Source organism: Leptidea sinapis, chromosome 7 (assembly GCF_905404315.1).
Source record: "Leptidea sinapis chromosome 7, ilLepSina1.1, whole genome shotgun sequence".
Lineage (NCBI taxonomy): Eukaryota > Metazoa > Arthropoda > Insecta > Lepidoptera > Pieridae > Leptidea > Leptidea sinapis.
The window spans coordinates 12,580,578-12,602,558 of record NC_066271.1 but is presented as its reverse complement, the minus strand read 5'-3'; the positions used below and the strand labels follow the sequence as shown (position 1 = coordinate 12,602,558).

The 21,981-nt window shown below is 36.7% G+C and overlaps 1 protein-coding gene and 1 non-coding gene across 3 annotated transcripts in view; both read left to right on the top strand.

Moving 5' to 3' along the window:
- LOC126965223 (Golgi-specific brefeldin A-resistance guanine nucleotide exchange factor 1) overlaps positions 1-21,981 on the top strand; it is a 54,458-nt gene that overhangs the window by 3,222 nt on the left and 29,255 nt on the right. For both annotated transcript variants that reach the window (XM_050808686.1, XM_050808687.1), the window contains exons 4-17: positions 481-648; positions 3,267-3,369; positions 4,459-4,691; positions 7,394-7,574; positions 8,227-8,395; positions 9,870-10,439; positions 11,535-11,685; positions 11,931-12,127; positions 12,670-12,878; positions 14,285-14,450; positions 16,170-16,389; positions 18,143-18,291; positions 19,970-20,096; positions 21,352-21,476. In XM_050808686.1, coding sequence (XP_050664643.1) covers positions 481-648; positions 3,267-3,369; positions 4,459-4,691; positions 7,394-7,574; positions 8,227-8,395; positions 9,870-10,439; positions 11,535-11,685; positions 11,931-12,127; positions 12,670-12,878; positions 14,285-14,450; positions 16,170-16,389; positions 18,143-18,291; positions 19,970-20,096; positions 21,352-21,476 — 2,768 coding nt within the window. The remainder of the gene's footprint in view (positions 1-480; positions 649-3,266; positions 3,370-4,458; positions 4,692-7,393; positions 7,575-8,226; positions 8,396-9,869; positions 10,440-11,534; positions 11,686-11,930; positions 12,128-12,669; positions 12,879-14,284; positions 14,451-16,169; positions 16,390-18,142; positions 18,292-19,969; positions 20,097-21,351; positions 21,477-21,981) is intronic.
- On the top strand, positions 1,109-1,239 carry LOC126965540 (U11 spliceosomal RNA). The gene has a single exon (XR_007729554.1). It is a non-coding gene; the product is annotated as a U11 spliceosomal RNA (small nuclear RNA).

The following is a 21,981-nucleotide window of genomic DNA, read 5'->3' as shown; positions in this document are numbered from 1 at the left end:
GTCCAACTCTGTAAATATACAAAAGAATATGAAAATGTAGTATACCAAAAAGTGGCCCCCTAATTGTTTGGATTTGGAGGCAGAGATCGGACTAGAGCGTAACTAATATCCGAATTTGCTCTGATCTGTATTTTCACGGGTACGGTTCGGACTCTGATCGGACGTAATGTGAAAGCGCTCTTTCTGCCTTACACTTAACTTTTGTCTATTTGTAAACAATTCACATTTACTTGGCTTATTCTCAGCTATAACTTTATACCAAGTTTATTAGTAGTAGGGTCGTTAGTATGTTTCTAATATATATGTCTTCAGCTTCTAATAGGTTGAAACCATAATATATTATCGCTCTGAGAGTAACATGTCGCGTGATGAATGATTCATTCAAACGCAACTAGAGGGCGCCATATTAACTAATGACAGAAACTATTTGTAAGAACATTTTATAATTAACACCATATACATAAAATGCGAATATTGCAGAATTGCTACGTCGTAACGCGGAACAGTGTCTGCGGGACATGACTCAACTAATTTTTATGAGGCTGCCACAGTTCTCGTCTGAAGACTCTCAAACATCCTTCACTAGTGTGGGCCTCTCCCTCAAGAGGAGAGATAAAGTAAAGAAGAAAATGTTATCAACCGCTAACAGTAAGTATTAAGCAAAGATTCATAGATTTATGGCAGTAATACTTAAAAATGTCTCTTATTCTTATCTGATATAAGACCTAGTTTTAGGAAATTTTGGTTCAATCGGTGTTTTATTGGACTTCTAGCGATTGTTTGTTGTCTTTTTAGAGTAAAATTTAACCCCATACAGTCTACAAATAATAAAATTTTCGATCTCAGAATGAATTAGGTATGTAACTGAAGTCTGAACTGAAATGAACCATTGACATAATTTTAAGCATTCAGTACCAATTAAAAATTCATAAGAATTAATATAAATTAAAGCAGAAGATAGATTACATATTCCCACAATTTCAACCAAGATTATGTTGTCATCTTTCGATGTTGTGCTGTGCCAACAGATGGCGCTAACTGTATCTACAAACTCACTAACAAAGTACAGTTGCTACATATCAGGTGTGCAGCTCTACATGCTTTGGACAAAAAGGGTGTTTACCGCTTTGATGGTACGCACGCCGGTATCGGCGTGTGGGGTATGGTCATCAAGACATACTCAACACATAATTTTTGTTTTCGTGAGGCAGTTGGCTACCACTATGTACCGGCGCCTCCTATATAGTTTTATTAAACATTATTTTATATTTTTATCATTAATGCGCAGTGCGCTACTGTAGTTGTGTGATGTGTCAACTGTCATGTGTGTATATTATGTTATTATTAGAGTCCGGATTATATGCTTCAAAAAATTCCCAAAAAAAAGGATGCAAATATGCAAGTAAAATAATTAAAATATATAACAGGAAAAAATAAAAACACATATTTTTATTTCATTTTATAAAGGCTTGTACTGACAATCGTATTTGTGAAAGAAACTATCACAAGTTATACCTACTTAGGTAACAATGAAATTTAAGATTTACCTTTAAAAATATGTACTACTAAGTACTGTTCTAAATGTTCTGTAGACAAATTGTGTCTACGATCGCTTAATAAATTTTTGTTAGCGGAAAAGGAGCGTTCTACGTCTACTGAGGTTGCTGTGCAGAATTTTTTGAGTGTAGGATGGGCAAGATCGTGCGTAAATGCAGATTTTTTTTTCTAAAATATGCAACTACCGCTGATAAGGCACTAAATATGCAAAAGCATATGCAATATGCATTTGCATATAATCCGGTCTCTAGTTATTATTATGGTAAATAAAATAAAATTTTAATCAATTTATATTATTCATCAAATTATGTTGTTGTTTAGTATTATTTCCTAATTTAAAAAGAATCTTTTCAATTTGGATTGGTACTAGCTTTATCCCGTATCTTGGTCGGTCGTCGGCTTCGTCGCCGTTAATTTCGTATACCGCTCCTAAAGGATTCAAATTTCATTTAAAACATGTTTCTTCGTTTGTAGCCACTACCACTAGGCTGGATCCTGATAGTGTAGGCCAAATTTCTCTATGCTTGGTTTAGTAGTTAACAGTATTCTTACTAACTCACCCGACATACCTACGTTGTTAACATTCCAACGACATGTTAAATGATGCAATGTATGACCGTAAGGAGCGTTACTTTTTTAACGTGCATGAATAAATAACTTTTCATATTAGTATTTGCTGATTGGGCGGCTCGTTCTCAAATATAAAAAAGTTGATATATATAATTATTCCCAAAGTTAATTATTACTAAGTTTTACTTCAATCGTACGAATCTTAGGCCAGAAAAAAAATTGAGTTACCCTCAAGTCTCAAGTCGCGCCTTAATAAGTTTTATTGCGAATAACTCTATTGGCGGCACGGTTTGCACTATCTTTGCCTTGCTGTGGTAAAAGTTGAAATATATTTTTACATCTCAATAGCATTAACAAGAAAGCATCATGTAGGCTGGCAACATTGGCAGCGGCTATGACTTTCCACTTGCCCTTGTCATATAAAAATACTCAAAAAAAAAAAGAATTTATACTTTGAAAACCAAAACACTATTGGTTTTTTTTATGCTATTATGATATTAATAACAAGAAAAATTAAAAAAATATAAATTATGATGGCTATGTTAATGTATTTATTTAAAACTTAAAATATTTTTTTAATTGATATGGTCACTATAAGGTGTTGTTAGGATAGCTTTTTTTATGAAAATAAGGGACGAGACGAGCAGGACGTACAGCTGATGGTAATTGATACGCCCTGCCCATTACAATGGAGTGCTGCTCAGGATTCTTGAAAAACTTCAAAAATTCTGAGTGGCACTACAACTGCGCTCGTCACCTTGAGACATAAGATGTTAGGTCTCATTTGCCCAGTAATTTCACTAGCTACAGCGCCCTTCAGACCGAAACACAGTAATGCTAACACATTACTGCTTCACGGCAGAAATAGGCGCCGTTGTGGTACCCATAATCTAGCCGGCATCCTGTGCTAAGGAGCCTCCCACTGGTTATAGCTAATTACGTAATAACTTAACCCATAATGACCTTTCAGGAAAAATTGACCCTAAACAAATTGACCGACTTGGTATTAAATGGATCTCTCAACTTTTTACGGTAGAAGACCTGAGTTGTGAATCTTGTTTTTTTTACAACTTATGTTTTTGATTGCATGATTTTACTCTGTGTAAAGATTGATTTGACCATTTATAATATACCTGCAGGTACCAATTCTCTGGACAGAAAGTCTCCTGTCACGGAAGCCGCGATCGCCGAAACCCCGACCGACACAGACACCAACAAAACTCAAGCAATAATTGCACAAAAGTAAGCATAAAAAAAGTATACCCACCGAACAACAGGCTACAAGTTCGATTATTACCTCTATTTATGATAAATCAAATCAAAATCACTTTATTAATGTAGTTCACGGAAATGACACTTATGAATGTCAAAAATAAAATGTCAAAATTTTTTTTTGTTATTGAATCTACTGCTACTTCGTAAAGGGTTGAAGCTTATGAGTAGTAGCAAGAAACTTACCAGTGGGAGGCTCCTTTGCACAGGATGCCGGCTAGATTATGGGTACCACAACGGCGCCTATTTCTGCCGTGATGCAGTAATGTGTAAGCCTTACTGTGTTTCGGTTTGAAGGGCGCCGTAGCTAGTGAAATTACTGGGCAAATGAGACTTAACATGTTAAGTCTCATTTATATATAAGTTATTGGGTTTCCCCGGAAGACCAGCGTTGTGGATTCTTTCGAAACCACAACTATGCTGAGTTGGGGGCCCATTGGCGTAAATAAATCATAATTACAATAGTATAACTTTAAGAACTATTATCAGAATGTATGTAATGTCGTCAATAAACATTTTTTCTTTCTTTCTTTCTGCTCGTCTCGTCCCTTACTTTCATTAATAATCCCTGTCACTAATATTTTGAATAAATCAAGTACAAACAATTTGTGTATAAGTATACAAATTGTATGTAGTGAGTTAAATCAGTCCCTAGTTTTATGTTTCGCCTACTGGCAAAGAATATATAATAGTACAAGTACGCAAGTCCCACTCTGCAAAATCAATTAAAGAAAAAGGGGCTTTTGGTGTTATACAACAAGGTGTAATTCAGATTGCACAGAGCTGCTAACCTACATTTTTATTTACCTAGAAGTTGCCTCTCGTTCTATCGCGTGAGTCTCACCTCTTCTTTCGACATTAGGGTTGACTTCTTTACCTAAAACTTTACCTTACCTAGTTTATGGTTATCATATAAAATAGCTCAGTTTTTTGTATAATATAAATAGGTATGTAATCGTAATTTTAAAGCAATATTCTTTGATGTCAAATCTACATTAGTTACAGATATTGGAATTGGATTTTTTTTTTACCAAAATCATATTTTACACGTAATTTCAGTCAAGACAAAAACCTAATCAACGAGGCAGAAATAACGATAGAGCCACTGGAGGGCATAAAAAGTCCGAAAAAGCACGGTCGTCACTCCTCCATGGACCTAGCCAACGAGAACACGCCCATCAGCCAGCTGTTGGAGCGATGCGTGCAGAGTGCTGAAGAGAAGACTCAGGCCGAGAAAGTAGAGGAGATTGAGAAGATAGAGAAGACAGATGTTGGAGAAGGAGTACCTGAAGGTGGGTTGGTTTGATGATTTTTATTAAGTTTACATTATCTCATTGTGTTGAAATCAGCAATTATACAGCAATGCCGCGCAGCCAAGATTCAAACTATATTCATTCTATAAGAGAGGGCTATAAGTACGTTGTATTTATTGTTTAGATTATATTTTTTTTATAATAAGGGACGAGACGAGCAGGACGTTCAGCTAATGGTAATTGATACGCCCTGCTCATTAAAATACAATGCCGCTCAGGCTTCTTAAAAATCCAAAAACTCTAAACGGCACTACAATGGCGTTCGTAACCTTGAGAAAAAAGATGTTAAGACTCTCATTTGCCCAGTAATTTCAATAGAGAAGAACCGGTGTTCTGTGAACGGCTGGATCACTTGGCGTTGCGTACAGACGTCGCTTCATCGTGTGTCTTCTACCGCATTTATCACGGGGAGTGTTCCGAAGAGTTGTTTAACCTGATTCCTGCCGCCGAATTCCACCTTCGCACGACAATGCACAAGTTAGGATATCATCCCCACCATCTGGATGTGAGGCGGTCTTCCACAGTGCGGTTTACAAGGAGCTTTCTTCCACGTACTACAAAGCTGTGGAATGAACTTCCTTGTGCGGTGTTTCCGGGACGATACGACATGGGTACCTTCAAAAAAAGCGCGTACACCTTCCTTAAAGGCTGGCAACGCTCCTGTGATTCCTCTGGTGTTGCAAGAGATTGTGGGCGGCGGTGATCACTTAACACCAGGTGACCCGTACGCTCGTTTGTCCTTCTATTCCATAAAAAAACTGCATTAATAGCCTACCAAGGGTATGTTTCATCGCTTCTAAGGTATGGCGTTATCCTGTGGGGTAACTTGGTATTTGCTAATAAAGTTTTTATTAAAACAAAAAGCCTGTCTGAGAGAATTATGTAGACTGCAACCACTGGATACCTGTAGGCCTTATATATATATATATATATATATATATATATATCTCTCTTTATGTATATAATTCTTTTGTGTGTGTGTATGTCACTGAACTCCTCCTAGATGGCTGGACCGATTCTAATGAAACTTTCTGTGTGTATTCAGGTGGATTCGAGAATGGTTTAGATTCACAATTGAAGTACCTCCTAAACGGCTGGACCGATTTTGATGATATTTTTGTGTGTTCCAGTGAATTTGAGATTGGTATGTGTCTTCAGGTGGATTCGAAAATGGTTTAGATTCACAATTAAACTACCTCCTAAACGGCTGGACCGATTTTTCAAATTTAAGACATGTGTACAGGACAACGTCTGTTGGGTCCACTAGTATATATATATGAATTGCTATTACTAGTTAAGAAAAATCCAAGCTATTTTAAAACTTACGATGAGTTTTGAGAGCTCAGAGAAGGAACAAACTAGTTCTGCCTCTTAAAAGGCTACAGATGTTTGGAAAGAGTACACACTACATGGCAATAACTATGTATAATAAACTTCCTGACGACTATAAAAGCAGTAGTTTCAATAAATTTAAAAGGAGAACTCAGGAGTTGCTCATTAACAAATGCTATTATTCTATTATTATTATTTTATTGTTTCCGAGTCATGGATGTTTAAATGTATTTATGTATGTTCATATGAATTTATGTATGTTTAAGTAAGTATATTGTTTTCAATATATCATTGTCTTGTAACCCCATAACACAGGCTATATATGCTTAACTTGGGGCAAGATAATTTGTGTAAAAAGTGTGTCAATATTATATATTATAATATTTCAGAATTCTATAATGATAATCTTATCTTAAATTAAGTACTACGGTTAAGGATATTTTAAAATTATTGACAATAATTGGATTTGGCCTTTTATTATATTGACATTTTAATCATTATTTTTATTTTATTTTTATGCTTTGTTTGTATAATTTCCTTGCAATAACTTAACTTGTTAATCCTATCTTGTTTCTGTTTCTTTATTCAATTAAATTTAATGTTAGGCTATTAAATAATAAGTTTAATTGTACAATATTTATTACTTTGTAAACATATTTATTCGATGAAAAAAAAAGCCCGCTGAGTTTGTTGCGCCCATTCTTCTCAGGTCTGAGGCATTCATTTTGGAATGGGTGGTAGTTTTTTGACTTTCAATAAGTGATGTCACATCCTATTTTGAATAAACATATTTGAATTTGTAATATTCAAACATCAGTTACACTGGTAAAATGTATAAGGCTCATCAGAAAATGTTTTCGATCTATTGTACCTGCATTTTATTGAATAAATAAATCATTCATTCATTCATAGCTATGGCGCTCTTCAGACACACATGAATGACATAAAGGAACATGTGTTAAAATTTACACATGTTCCAAACGGTGGGTGACATTTCTAATAAAAATATTAATTCCAAAATAAGTTAGGTACTAACTACATTTACCAAGTAATGTAATCTAGATTGTGTATTTTTATAACAGTATCCCGAAGATATACTTGTCTTGTCATGAATACTGAAACAAATAAAGAAATAATTCCCATTGCAAATAACATTTATTACTTTCACAGTGTGTTAGTTTGATACATAAACATAAAACAATTTAAAATATAAAAAGATTATCCGATTTTAAAGATTTATAAAGAAAATCGAACCACTTCTTCTCATTTAAGGTCGACTTTCCCGAATTGATATAAATTATGACATTGTATTAAGACTAATTGTGTACTTATTGAAATGTAATATACAGTGGATCCTCAAAGCGAAGAAGAGAGAGACAAAGTGACCCAAGACGACAAAAATAGTGGGGAGGTACCGAAGAGTGAGAAGGTGGAGGAGTACGTGAATCACAGAGGGATACGGTTCACTGCACAAGACGATTCTACCAGTCTCCAGCCGTATGGAGTTGGCTGTGTTCGAGAGATATTCCGGTTTGTATTGATAAATTGAAAACAATATTTATAAAAATTAATTTTACAAAGTGTTTATATAGAATTCCAATAACTTTAGGGTTATAATCAATGACGTTCTATACATACGGACATATCATTCGCAGTCTGATAACGGAACGACGAAAGTGTGCTTAAAGCCAATGTAAGCACACTTATCACCTTAGTCTACTGTGTCTCAATCAACACGCTTAAGTGTGTTATAAAACGTGCTAAAATAATACATTAACGTCAAAAAAAAAAGATGGTGTGACTTACCATCGGTAAGATTATTTTTTTTATATAAGATTGATATCCAAATAGCGGAAGTAATTTAAAAAAACGAATATTTTTTCATTAAATATGGTACAATATTATTGACTAGTCCCCAGACAAGACCCGGTTGTCAGAATGGGACAGATGAAAGGACACACTCAGAAATGTTGAAGGTTATTATGGTGTCATTTGTGGCATGTGCCACATTTTGGCTTTGATTTTGTATGAAGTGCATTGTATATATGTATAGAACATCATTGGTTATAATCTATAGCTAAAAAGGAAAAGAAAATTCCAAGGAACATGTTTTCTAGAATGCATATTATGGGTGTAAAAAATATTTAGATCGTTGTCTTGATTGTCTCTGCTAATGTTGCAGGTTTCTGATCTCGCTGTGCAACCCCCTGGACCCGCAGAACACCACTGCCATGGTCCACCTGGGGCTCCAGCTGGCGGCCATAGCCCTGGAGGTGGCGCCCGACCATCTGCAGCGGTATCCCACCCTGCTACACCTCGTCAAGGACCCGCTTTGTAGAAATCTGTTAAGTGTAAGGTTTTTTTTAAATTGGAATCAATAACGAGCCAATAGGCTTAATTCTACCAGTGGGAGGCTCCCTTGCACAGGATGTCGGCTAGATTATGGGTGCCACAACGGCGCCTATGTCTGCCGTGAAGCAGTAATGTGTAATCATTATTGTGTTTCGATCTGAAAGGCGCCGTAGCTAATGAAATTACTGGGCAAATGAGACTCAACATCTTATGTCTCAAGGTGACGAGCGCAATTGTAGTGCCCCTCAGAATTTTTGGGCTTTTCAAGAATCAGGAGCGGCACTGCATTGTAATGGGCAGGGCGTATTAATTACCATCAGATGAACGTCCTGCTCGTCCCGTCCCGTATTTTCATAAAATCCACTCGATGTTGAGACGCACACATTGATCGTATGTGTGTGTGGCCCGTAGCGTGTGATTTCAATTAACTTTTGCGTTTGTGAACCAATTAGAATGAAACAAAACAATACACCATTATAAGCTTTGACTGTTGTATCTATACATTGGCGCATTGACTCCAGTTGTTTAGAATATCCTTGGTCGATAAGCAGCAATGTAAATCATTTATTCAGTTCAGGTTTGATTCGGACAATGACATACATGATTATGGTGAAAAATGTAAGTACATTGTCTTTCACACTTTGCCGTTCCGCTATCAGACTGCGAATAATATAGTCTATATGTATAGTGATTGGAAACAAACACTAAATGCTATATGGAACTTGTTACAACACATCGTCTTAGCATTTTCTGGGATAAGCAGCCATTTAAAACAGGCATAGTTTGACCTCGCTAACATAGTGTTTTTTTTATGAAAATAAGGGACGAGATGAGAAGGACGTTCAGCTAATAATAATTGATACGCCCTGCCCATTACAATGCCGTGCCGCTCAGGATTCTTGAAAAACCCCAAAATTTTCTGAGCGGCACTACAACTGCGCAAATGTTAAGTCTCATTTGCCCAGTAATTTCACTAGCTACGGCGCCCTTCAGACGGAAACAGTAATGCTAACACATTACTGATTCACGGCAGAAATAGGCGCCTTAGTGGTACCCATAATCTAGTCGCCATGCTGTGGAAAGGAGCCTCCCACTGAACTGAACCTCCCACATCTTCCACATAATGTAAGCATATACATAAAAATGCTACACATAGGCTATGACTAAAGTGTATGAAGCCCTTTTGATTAACTGGCCATTGCGTTTGGTTGAAAACATGGATTTGTAAGGCATGAGTATTTAAAGCAGGGGTTATACACATGTGGATATTTAATTTTACACAAAATTATTAACATTCTCTGTTAATATTGATTGATTTGATTGAAAAGAGTGCCCATTGTTCTTCTCACGATCTCTACTTATTCCGAACATATGGTAGGTAAAGTAAATTAAAAGAATAATTTATAGTGACAATTCAAAAGCACTTAGTTTAATCCTAATTGAATAAACTTTATTTGACTTATAAATTTTCAGCTCTTAGACACAGAACGGATATCAATATTTGCATTGGACCTGCAAATATGGTTCCTGTTGTTCGAAGCCCTAAGATTCCACCTCAAGTATCAAATGGAGGTGTTCTTCAAGAAGATCATCGAGATACTGTCTGCAGACACCAGCAAGGCAATATACGAGCTGAAAGAGATCCACCACATCACGTTGGAGCATCTGACACAAATGTTCAGAATACCCGGCTTGTGTACTGAAATATATCTCAACTTTGACTGCGATGTGTACTGTATCAACGTTTTTGAAGAACTAACTAAGTTACTCTCTAAGAATGTTGTTTCATCGACTGCATATAACATTCATACACTTTCCCTGGAGGTTATAATGACTATAATTGAGGCTATAGAGACCGGGACGTCTCAGAAAGACGTGGAGAAGAAGAGTGACTATGTGTCGCTGGAGCTGGGAGTTGAGGGGGGGTTGGATGAACAGGAGACTAGACATGGGGAGTACTTCCTGGGGAGAGTAGGCAGGCAGGTGCCGTGCGGAGAACTTCCTACTGAAGCAGAGCTGGACAATATTAAGAATATGAAAAAGGTTAGCATACATTTTATTTTTGTAGAGAAGCAAATTTCTAGAAGTACCAGTAATTTAAGAGGAACAAACCCATCTTGATGGTTTGTTTGTGGGATCAGCGCACTCTTAATAATATTTTTTTATCATTTATTAACTTAATTGGTAAAGATGTAAAGTTGTGTAGCTTTTTTATAAACTTGGAAGTAAAATTGTTACATAATATTGGTTAGCATGACTTAAGACTATTACACAAATAAATAAACTTTGAAAAACAAAATTTTATGAACGATGCGGGATTCGAACCCACGACCTCCGGCGTTCCAACTGTAAAGTAGATCCTGTAGATGAAGCCACAACCTGAGAGTTGAACAAAGCAAAAATTTTTATAACGAGGCGGTACTCGAACGGTTAGCTCAGTTGGTTAGAGCACCGGCACGGAACGCCGGAGGTCGTGGGTTCGAATCCCGCATCGTTGCTAAAGTTTTTTTCAAAGTTTATTTATTTGTGTATTAATCCTATAAGTGAGGGTTATCACTTTAAAAAAAACAACATATTGTTAAGACTATTTTTATTTGAAAGGTAATATATGTCTTGATTGTAATAATATTTTTTAAATATCTTTTTAAACTTTATTTTATGAGGTTCGTGTCTTATATTTGGAGGTAAATTATTTAGTATATATGGGGTTCTCTTTTTAATGTTCTATCTCCGTAATAATTATTAACTCTAGGTACTTCATATATTTTACTATCAGATAGATATATTTGAAACTGTACTGTACTTTTTCAAAAATTTTATTGTACATCACCAAGTGGGAGGCTCCTTTGCACCGGATGCCGGCTAGATTATGGGTACCACAACGGCGCCTATTTTTGCCGTGAAGCAGTAATGTGTAAGCATAGCTGTGTTTCGGTCTTGACATCTTATGTCTCAAGGTGACGAGCGCAGTTGTAGTGCCACTCAGAATTTTTGGGTTTTATAATAATCTTGAGCGGCAATGCATTGTAATGGGCAGGGCGTATCAATTACCATCAGCTGAACGTCCTGCTCGTGTCGCCCATTATTTTAATATATATATATATATATATATATAATCGTAGATATGTCTTTATCTAGTGGGTGACCCAAGGAACAGAACTGTTCAACCAGAAACCGGAGCGCGGCATCGAGTTCTTGCAGGAGCACGGCGTGTTAGCCACGCCCCTAGACCCTCATCAGGTGGCCACCTTCCTCAGGGAGAACCCCGATCTCGATAAGAAGATGATCGGTGAGTGACAATAACTCATGATCAAAATAAGGAGTTATCTTTTTGCTTGCTTTACGTGCTTGGCAACCTCTATGAGTATTTAGCATAAAAATAAAGCACACTAAAAGAGATAATTTCGACGAGCGCGTAGTGAAGTGGTAATGTGATAATCTCTCACAGACCGACATATAAACTTACTAATTGCAGAAGTCATGCAGAAGTTATATGATAAGATGCAGGAGCTACAGCTAAACAATATTATCCAGGTGAGTACATCTGCAAGCGGTCGTCGCGCGGTGAGGAAGAAGACGGCGTGAGCGTCCTGACCGCGTTCGCTAACAGCTTCGAGTACCAGGCGCTCCGCATCGACCAGGCGTTGCGGCTCTACTTGGAGACCTTCCGGCTGCCGGGAGAGGCGCCGCTCATCTTCCTCGTGATGGAGAAGTTTGCGGAGCGCTGGCATGTGAGTGGCAAACTACGACACTTTGATTAGCAGGCCATATGCATTTGATTTAAATAAGGGTTAAATATATTTTTTAAATTATATTTGCCACTTCATAATTATGGCTCATATTGTGATAAACATTAAGTAAATATATATACAGAAATATACGCGATATTCTAATATAATTGGAAAGTACGGCCGGTGACCATATCGTCGCACCACCTTGTGCGTGGCCTACCAACACTACGGCTTCTGGTACGTGGTCGACATTCGAGGACTTTACTGCGCCACCGGCCACCGATTTGTCGAACTATGTGCCCTGCCCTCTGCCACTTCATTTTCGCAATCATTTGGGCTATGACTTTAGTTCTTCTACGGATCTCCATATTTCTAATCCTCATTGATCTCACAGGGAAACTCCGAGCATAGCCCTCTGATCAACCATGAGCTTTTTCATCAGGGCTATAGTTAGCGACCACATTGCGTACCGTAATTCATCACTAACAACACAGGACTGGTTGAAAAAAGTTTCTGCATGAAGAATTTTTGTTATCTTTCAGTCGACAAACGGGTCTCCGTTCGCCAACACGGATGCGGCGTTCCGTCTCGCGTATGCCGTGATCATGCTCAACATGGACCAGCACAATCACAACGCGAAGAAGCTCAACGTGCCCATGACTGTCGACGACTTCGTGAAGAACCTGCGCGGCTGTAACGGATCCGGGGACTTCCCCACCGACATGCTCAGGGAGATCTACTACTCTATCAGGTATGCTATACTTTGTATTGTTAAGGGTTAAAATAATACTGCTTAAGTACGTGTCGGATTTGATCACGAAAGGTTGCGCACCATCATAAAAGATTTTACTATGTACCATTGACAAAATTGATTCACTTCATTGATATTTATTTCAAAATAATAAAAAAAACAGTTAGGTTTATATTTGCACGAAAAATATTGTATGACAATTAGTGAACTGTTAGTGTTTGATAAAATCATAACTAGTTACTTAGGAAATATATTTTCAAGTTTAAACCAACGACGAATTAGGACCAATTTGTTTATTATGACTGTAGGAAAATGTATAATACTTTAATGTAAAATACTTTACAAAATTAATGTATTTAGTATTATAAACTTAAAATATAAATAATAATATGCTTAAATAAATAATATTCTTACATCTTGTATATATTTTTACCACGTCCATGGGCGGTTGGCTCACAACTTCCTATCACGTGAGCCTCATGCCCGTTTGCCCCTTCTTATATTGACAAAGTATTGCTGCTGAAACAACTAATAAAAAACCAAGATGGCGAATTCCAAAATGGCCGCCATGTATATTAAAGTAAAGATATTTATTTTACAAAATTATTCAATAGAAAATTACAAATTTAATTTTTACGTCACGCCTCTCGGGTTTCGTCCGAGTGCTCTTATCAACTGAGCCAACCTGGGAGTTGAACAAGACATACCAAAATTTACTACCCGTGCGTGCTTAAACGGTTGGCTCAATTGGAAAGAGCGCTCGGACGGAACCCGAGTCTCGCATCGTCCATGAATTTTGGTACAAATTATATTTGTATATTATTATATTCCAGAAGTGAGGGTTATCACTTAAAAATAACAAACTGTGTTATGTCTTTTTTATATTAGATCTATTATAGTTATTTATGCAACTGTTGTGTAATAGTACATATTAAATCACGAATCTGGGTTTATAGTAAACACGAACGGTGATAATAGTATCACATGAGTGTTTTAATACATTATTATCAACAGTTGCATACAAGACTTTATCTAGACCCATAATATGAATCCTCTATATAAGGTTCTGAAAAAGTTAGCATACTGCTGACATTAAAAATGCCAGTCCTAGTAACTATTACACCATCCAAACGAGTGTTGTAATGTTGTACTGAACTTCATTACAACACTCGTTTGGACGGTGTAATGATTATTAGGACATTGGGTGTTTTAATGTTGGCAATAAGGATTCAAAGCATGGGTGTAGATAAAGTATATAATAGCACTTCGTGTACTTCGCGAGTCCGACTCGCACATGTCCGGTTTATATTGTTACTACTTGTATAAAGCTCGCTCCCGCGCGTTATTCGCCTCAGTTTGTACAGAGCTTTAAGAACCCTATTGAGTGATCATGTCAAATTGTGTAGTAACGAGGAGATGGTAATGCCGGCGGAGCGGTCCGGAGCCGTGCGAGACGCGTACCTCTGGCGGGTGCTGCAGCGGAGGGACAAGTCGAGCGCTGCGCTCTACCGCAGCGCCCCGCCTCGTCACACCTTACACGCACGTCTGCTGCCCGCTGCCTGTCCGCCCGCGGTCAGTACATTCCAACATTTAATACTGCAGAACCATACTGCTCCAAGTTTTGAAGTTATAATTCTTTAGGCGCGTTATGAAAAAATTATGAAAGCGAAATTATCTCGCGCATCACTGTAACACAAAAGTAACAGGGTAAAGTTGGTTCCTAAAAATTTCTGATGTTTGCGTCATTCGTTATTTTTTTTTTTGGTTTCTTCGTCCATACATCCAGCCGTATTCATTATTTAATAGTTAATTGTCAAAGCCATCTTTGCAAGATTTTTACGAAATTGTTCTTTCTTAAAGTAAAAGTAGAATAGCACGAGGAATAAATAATTTTAATGATTTTTGCTTCGTTTGGCCAAAAGAAGTATAACTTCTTGCGTGAATACATAAGTGCATTTTTTTTGAAGTGAAAACTTCTTTAGCGGCGTTGAGCACTTTTCTTAGATGGGTATAAAATTTCAAACTCGCGTCAGGAGACGTGAACTGATCGAAAATTCGTAAGACAGTCGTTGAAGTTATGAAAAATTGTAATAGTTCTGAAGTGTTAAATTTTTTATGTAATATAAATTGTCATTTTTGTGTACTATGATATGACAATTTATACGCAATAACTGAATATTGTATTTAACCACATAAATGCTAGTAGTTTTATACAGATAAATCAAGCAATTCGTGCGAAATTATTTCCTTACCATTTCAAAATATTCAAAAAAGTATAACGATCATGTTCAACTATTGAGTTCTGCCGGCACTCCAGGAGTGCAACCCAAATATATATATTATATATATTTAACACAAATATATACACAGTATATAAAAAAATATGATACTAATAAAAGAACCATAATACTATAGTTGCAATACCTTACATTCTAACCGTTTTATTCATATTAACAGCATTCGCACAGTTCAGTTTAGGTACTTAAACTGAATCGCTAAGATTTGTACCATGAAGTGCCTATAATTGAATCGCTTCTGTAAGAATAAACGAAAGAAATTTGTCTGTGGTCCGTGGTGAAAGAAAGAGATGACGCTGTACAGTCGTTGCATAAGTCTGTCTCTCTTACTCGAACGATATTCGTTGCGTTACGAAACCTAAAATGATATTGTAATTGTATATTGCTTAGATGTTTTCGTAAAAATAAATTGATTAAAACGAGTTATGAACGCATTTGCATTCATGTTTGGATTTGACAGGAGCACAGAGTTAATTTTTTTTAATTTCTTTCTTGCGAACAGGCTATACGAGCCTTACTGTCTTGGTTTAGTATATTCATATTCGGTATTTATTTAAAAAAAAAAAACTGAAAAATGTATTCTCATCTCATCTTTCATTCGTTAGCTATTTTTTTAAAGTTACTAACAACACGATTCACTTTCCGCTAAGAAAGTAACAACTTTTTTGGAATCGCTCACTTAGACAAATAAGTTATCCAGTTTAGGTTGAAATATTACCTCATGATACGAATGAATGAACGAACTAAAACAGTTTTCGATTTAATTTCCGACTTGATTTCACGTGATTAGGTTCACGATCATTCGATCGCTAATAACGTCGTGGTATAAAATAGCAAAGCAGTTCATTTAAGGTCGTCAATTGAATCGCAATAACAGTTCATTAATGCAGCATTCAAGAAACCCTCTTATGTGAGGGTGAAGGCTTCCTCCAGTCTTTTCTTTATCTTTCTTTCGTCTTTGTTATGGAGATATAAAAAAAGTTGTATTTGGCAGGTGTCAGCGTTGTCGGCGGCTTTCGAGCGTGCCAGTGCTCCGAGCGGAGACGAGCCGGACGGTAGCGCGCTGGTCGCACTCAGCGGGCTGGAGAGATGCGCCGCGCTGGTGGCCCGCCTCAGTGCCGCCGAGGACTCCCTCACTGTGGACTCTCTGCTTCTCACGCTGTGCAAGTTCACCGGACTCCTAGCTCCGCAGCACGCTACCTACATCGCTATCGGTGATCATTTTAACGTCATTCTGCAATAGTATTTTGATTGATTGACGCGAGACACACATTTTGAAATACATACAACACATACACAATTTGAAAACTATATATAAATTTTATGAACGATGCGGGACTCGAACCTTTCAACTCTCATTGAGTCCCACAACGTTCATAAATTTTGGTTACAAATTTAAAATTGAATTGGTTAAAGTTGAACCATTCTTAGCCAAAATTTATGAACGCTGCGGAACTTGATGAGACTTGAACAAGGCATATTAAGATTTACGATCCATGCGTCATTCGAATGGTTGGCTCAGTTGGTAACAGCGCTCAGACGGACCCTGAGAGGCGAAGGTTGGAGTGCAGCATCGTTCATAAATTTTTGTTACAAATTTAATTTGTATAATTAATCCCAGAAGTGGATCACTTTAAAATAAGAAATTGATCAACCAATTCAACACGTATTTCGCCTCTACATGAGGCATCCGCGGGAGGTGTTGACCCTCCAAACGTTGAAACTAGAGTAAACTAGGTAAAACTCGTTCGCGCAAATTAACGTCTAATTTAATATGCATTCTGCCTTACACTCACTTGGTTATCAGATCAATAGGTTGAAAATCAACTTGTGTTGTTTGTTGTGCAGAAAAAGGCTATACTTGCTAATATATAATATAATAGTCTGAGTCATATTTTTTTTTAAATTATTAAATATTTTTTTTTATTAATTAGTAACCAGCTCGGTGAAGGTCGTTCTGTATCGGGATCCTATACTATAATAATAACCTGGGTCACAAACAATCATCAAGAGATAATAGTACAAAACAAATGTGTTACAAAATTCAAATTGATTGTTATAAAGCGTTAATGTGGTAAAGGTTACTATAACATAAAAATCTTTGATAATGATACCACAGCTAGGGAATGGAGCGGCCGCCCTTAGGTTATTTAATTAATAAACTTTAATGTGACTATTGTGAATATTTATAAAAAGAAGACTTCTGCTTGTGTCCGAGAAGAATCTCAGGCCTTTAGCATATGTTTTCGAAGTAGTTTTAAACGTTTAATAAGTGGTTAAAAATATATTATATTTTGAAAAAAATATATCAAATTGAAACCGTATGGGCGTGGTTTAATCATAGATAATTTCACCTATTTTCACTAGGTAAAGGAGATATTGAGAGCGTCCAAAAGAAGTCAAAAAACGTTAGTTAATTGATTGAAAATATTTTCACTTAAAGTACTTAAATACTTATACAATTCGAGTTTAACTTAATATAATTTTAACTTCAAATACTGTGTTATTGAAGTTATATCTATATCATTAGGCGCGTTATGAAAATATGATGAGAGTGAAATTTTAAGATGCGCGCGCATCACTGTAACACAATAGTAACACGGTGAAGTTGGTTCCAAAAAATTTCTCACGTTTGCGACATTCGTTATTTTTTTATGGTTTCTTCGTCTATTATTAGGATAGGCAAAGGGTACAAGCCCTTAGAGCCGTATTCGCTTTTTATTAATTAAATTGTCAAAACCATCGTTGCAAGATTTTTACAATATTGTTCTTTCTACAATCGTACGCTCGCACGAGGTGTTTTGTTTTAAGGTTAGTTTTACTAACTGTGTGTACTTCACACACACTTCTTGAATAGTAAAACTGTGTCGTCAACTTTCGTGTTTTTTTTTTCTTGAGAAAAAATTATTTGAATCGTAACTATTCTTGTAGTAATATAATTAATAAAATCAATAATATTTTATGTAGGAGTGTCACTCGGGCAGTCCGCCAAGAGTCGCGCGGCGCTCTGTCGCGCATGCGCCGTGTGGTCGCGGCACGGGGCGTACGCACGCGACAGCTGGCGACATCTGCTCGAGATCACGAAGACGCTTTACATCGGACGACTGCTGCCGAAGGTAACCCAACGTCACTGGATGTCAGTGAAAAGACGCGTATCGTGTCTATCGGCCGTTTTCAATAACACATCTCTAGTTACGGATACATTGCTGTCACCGTTTAATGACAAGATCTTATCTATCCGTAGTTATGTCCAGTATAGTTATAGTCCAATGCTTTATGTCAATAGGTTATTGAAATGTAAGTAAGCGTAAGTATATTAAATATTGAGAAAAAAAACTTATTAAAGGACTTGGACACGAAGTGATGCGTACCGTCGTAGTAGATATAACGCTATTGTGCATTTTAAATACTTTGGCACTGAATATGTAATAGTATTAGTATAGAAGGCTTATTCCGCAAATAAAAGTAATAATGACTCTTGCGGCCATACAATAAGGTGCAATTCAGATCGCAGTCGCTATTAACCTACATTTTTATTCACCTAGAAGTTACCTCTCTTTCTATCGGGTGACTCTTGCCTCTTCCGACGACATTAGGATTGCCTTCTTTACATAAACTATACCTACCTAGTATAAGTTAATCTTATAAAAGTTCTCAGTTTTCTATAATATGAAATCGTAATTTTAAATAAATATTCTTTCGCTCTCATACCTACATTCTTTGCAGATAGTAATGTATGCCAGACCACGCCATAGTCAACACAGTTCATTGTTCCGTTTTCAATTTCGATACGGTACACATGGAGTGAGACAGACCTGACTTTTGTGACAGTAAAAGAGAAGGCGCCAACCCAAAATGTAAAAAATTTTAATCAGCTATTTTATTTTTTTATGGGACAAACGAGCGTACGAGACTCATGATGGGCAGTGATCATCGCTGCCCAAGGGATCTTGCAACACTAGAGGAATCACAGAAGGGTGGCGGGCTTTTTAGATAGTTTTCTTTTTTTGAAGATATCCATGTCGTATCGTCCTGGGAACACCGTTAATAGTTTATATATTTGCTGTCAAAATGTCTACTGTTTAATTTTTGCGGTTAGTAATTGAGTTAATGTTGGTTACGCAATCTCATGAAAAAGCTCATGTTTAAATTCATCCCTCAATAAACGATCTTATAATAAAGAACAAACTAGCCCTTATAAAACTATCGATATTTTTCGATATAATAAAAGGTTCAACTTTAAAAGTGAACTAAAAATGGTATGTCATAATAATTACGAGAATAATATGATTTTATTAAATTTTTATAAATTTGTCTATTAATAAAATATATACAGTATTAATGGATGTACACATAGAATTACTTTTAATGTTACAATCAATTAATTAATGTTTAGTGTGAGATCAATAGTGCGTGTGCGCTCGTTACCTATGCGTTTTTTTGATTTTCATATTTAAATTTGTGATCTTTTATTGATTTTGCTTAATCTTTTATTGTAGGTTTGAATGTTAATTAATAATCCGAAAGTCTTATATGTGTAGATAGAGCCTCTTGCTAATATGCAACGCATGAAACCAGGCCAAGTTTATTACTTTAGTGTACGTGACAAGCTACGTCTTACACTCGCGATATGTATGGCACTTTGTTTTAGTTTGCGTGCGTTGCTCAAAATAGAGGTTAACACTTCGCAGCTATTTGTATCTGAGTATTAATTATCTAAGGCGAATGAAAGTTTTTGTCATTCTATGTAAAGATTCTGTGAAATATAAATTGTAATTTTTAATTATCTGTCAGTGTTTGATGGAGGCAGAAGACTATCTCTCTCCCAGCGGTACGGTGTCTCTGGTGCGAGAGGCAAGCCGCGGCACAGACTCCGGTCTGCTATCCAGCATTTACTCCTACATAGCGCTGGGAGAATCAGGTTAGTTTGTTATGCGGTACGTTTGGTGCGAATACCTCGGTTCTTCCGAAAATTGTTAGCCATGGAGTAAAAATAATCTCATATAACTGTTAATAAACCTTCTTCATATTTTAACTACTAGCTGACCCGGCAAACGTTGTTTTTTAGGATTAAAATGTTTACATAGTAGATCTGGAAAATGAACTTGGACAATAAGAAGATGTAGGGTTATTAGTAAGGAATTTGTTGGCTAAGGCACGTCTTACAGTCTACGCGTGAACAGAAGAGATCTAGATTATTATCACTACTTGACAGATTGTTGAAGCTATTGCTTGATCGCCAAGTAAAAGTATTTCTTTTATAGTTTAGGTTAGTGTGTTGAAGTCTTAGTAAATCATGCTGTCTGACGGTCTGGACAGGCAATTAGCCCTTGGGCTACTTTAAAAAGGAGAGTAATATCAGCTATATCACGACGATTCTTTAAAGGCAGGAGATGATGTTTACTGGAAAGATCGAGGTAGTGAGGTAGGAGGGTGACTTTCACACGATAACAAAGATGTTTGAGGAATTTCCTTTGAATATTTTAGATGCGGTTAACATACTTCAGGTATGATGGGTTCCAAACCTGAAAGGCATACTCTAGATTGCTCCTGACAAACGAACAGTACAGAATTTTTAAAGTTTTGATATTTTTAAAGTGTTTTGAGCTACTTATGATGCAACCCAGAGCTTTAGAGGCTTTATTAACTATTGTATCAATTTGAGTGTCAAAAAGTAACTTTGAATCACGGTGAACACCCAGATCTCTAATAAAACAGCTACGGTGAAGTTTAGTATAAAAGGAAGCGTATAATCAAACAATGAAACGAGTTCGAATTAGACGCGTTCAATTCTAACTGATTTTGAAGGCAATAGTGCTCAAGGCGTTTCAAATCAGATTGAAAATATAAGAATGTGATTTTCATGTATATTTTCATGTCTTCCGCAAAGCAAAGAAGCTGTGAATGATGACCTATGTATATCGTTTACAAATATGACAAAGAGCAAAGGACCCAAAAGGGAACCTTGTGGGATGCTACTAGGGATAGGAACCCAACTAGATATTGTATAGTTGTTAATGACCATTGTTTTAGTTCGGTTATGAACATATGATGTGAACCACCGCAATAAATCGCCACTGATGCCTATCTTTTTGAGTTTATCAATAAGTATATGATGCTGTATCCTGTCAAAAGCTTTACTGTAATTAGTGTACCCTACTTGTCATGTATAACAGGTGTTCGCGCGCCGAGTGTGCAAGAACGCGCCCTGATAGACGCAGCGCGGGAGTGTGTTCAATCGTGCAACCTCCCAGCTCTACTAATCACCGAAACCAAGTTCCTGCCCCTCGAAGCACTGCAGGTACGTTTATTGTGTGTCATGTATACGACTCAGCCACATGGTAAAATCCGTCAATGGATGCCTAGGCCTATAGTAGTAGATGCCTATCTTACCAAGCACAGTTCAGCATTTAATGATTATTGTGAGCCACCTCTCCAAAGATTGCTGGCATATTGTAGTCAGGTGGTTCAAATTTAGTCCACTTTATTCCACTGAAGCATCAGCAGTCACCTAAATAAAGATTGTCATCATCAGCTCAATCAGGAAATAATATGGTATTGCTTTTTGGTGTTGCTTTTGATAGGATTAACTAACCAAACTTTACTTATTCATATAAATGTTACAAATTCATCAACATTCAATGTCAAATATTAGGATTGACTCTGCTAGTTGTTTTTCAGTCATTTCTTTATTAGTCGGATCTTGTAGATGCGTCTGATGGACTGGCTGACTTGACCAAATAGGCGTATGTTTGAGTAAATGCGGGTAAACTTTATCTCGTTTTATTTTCAGCATTATTTTAATG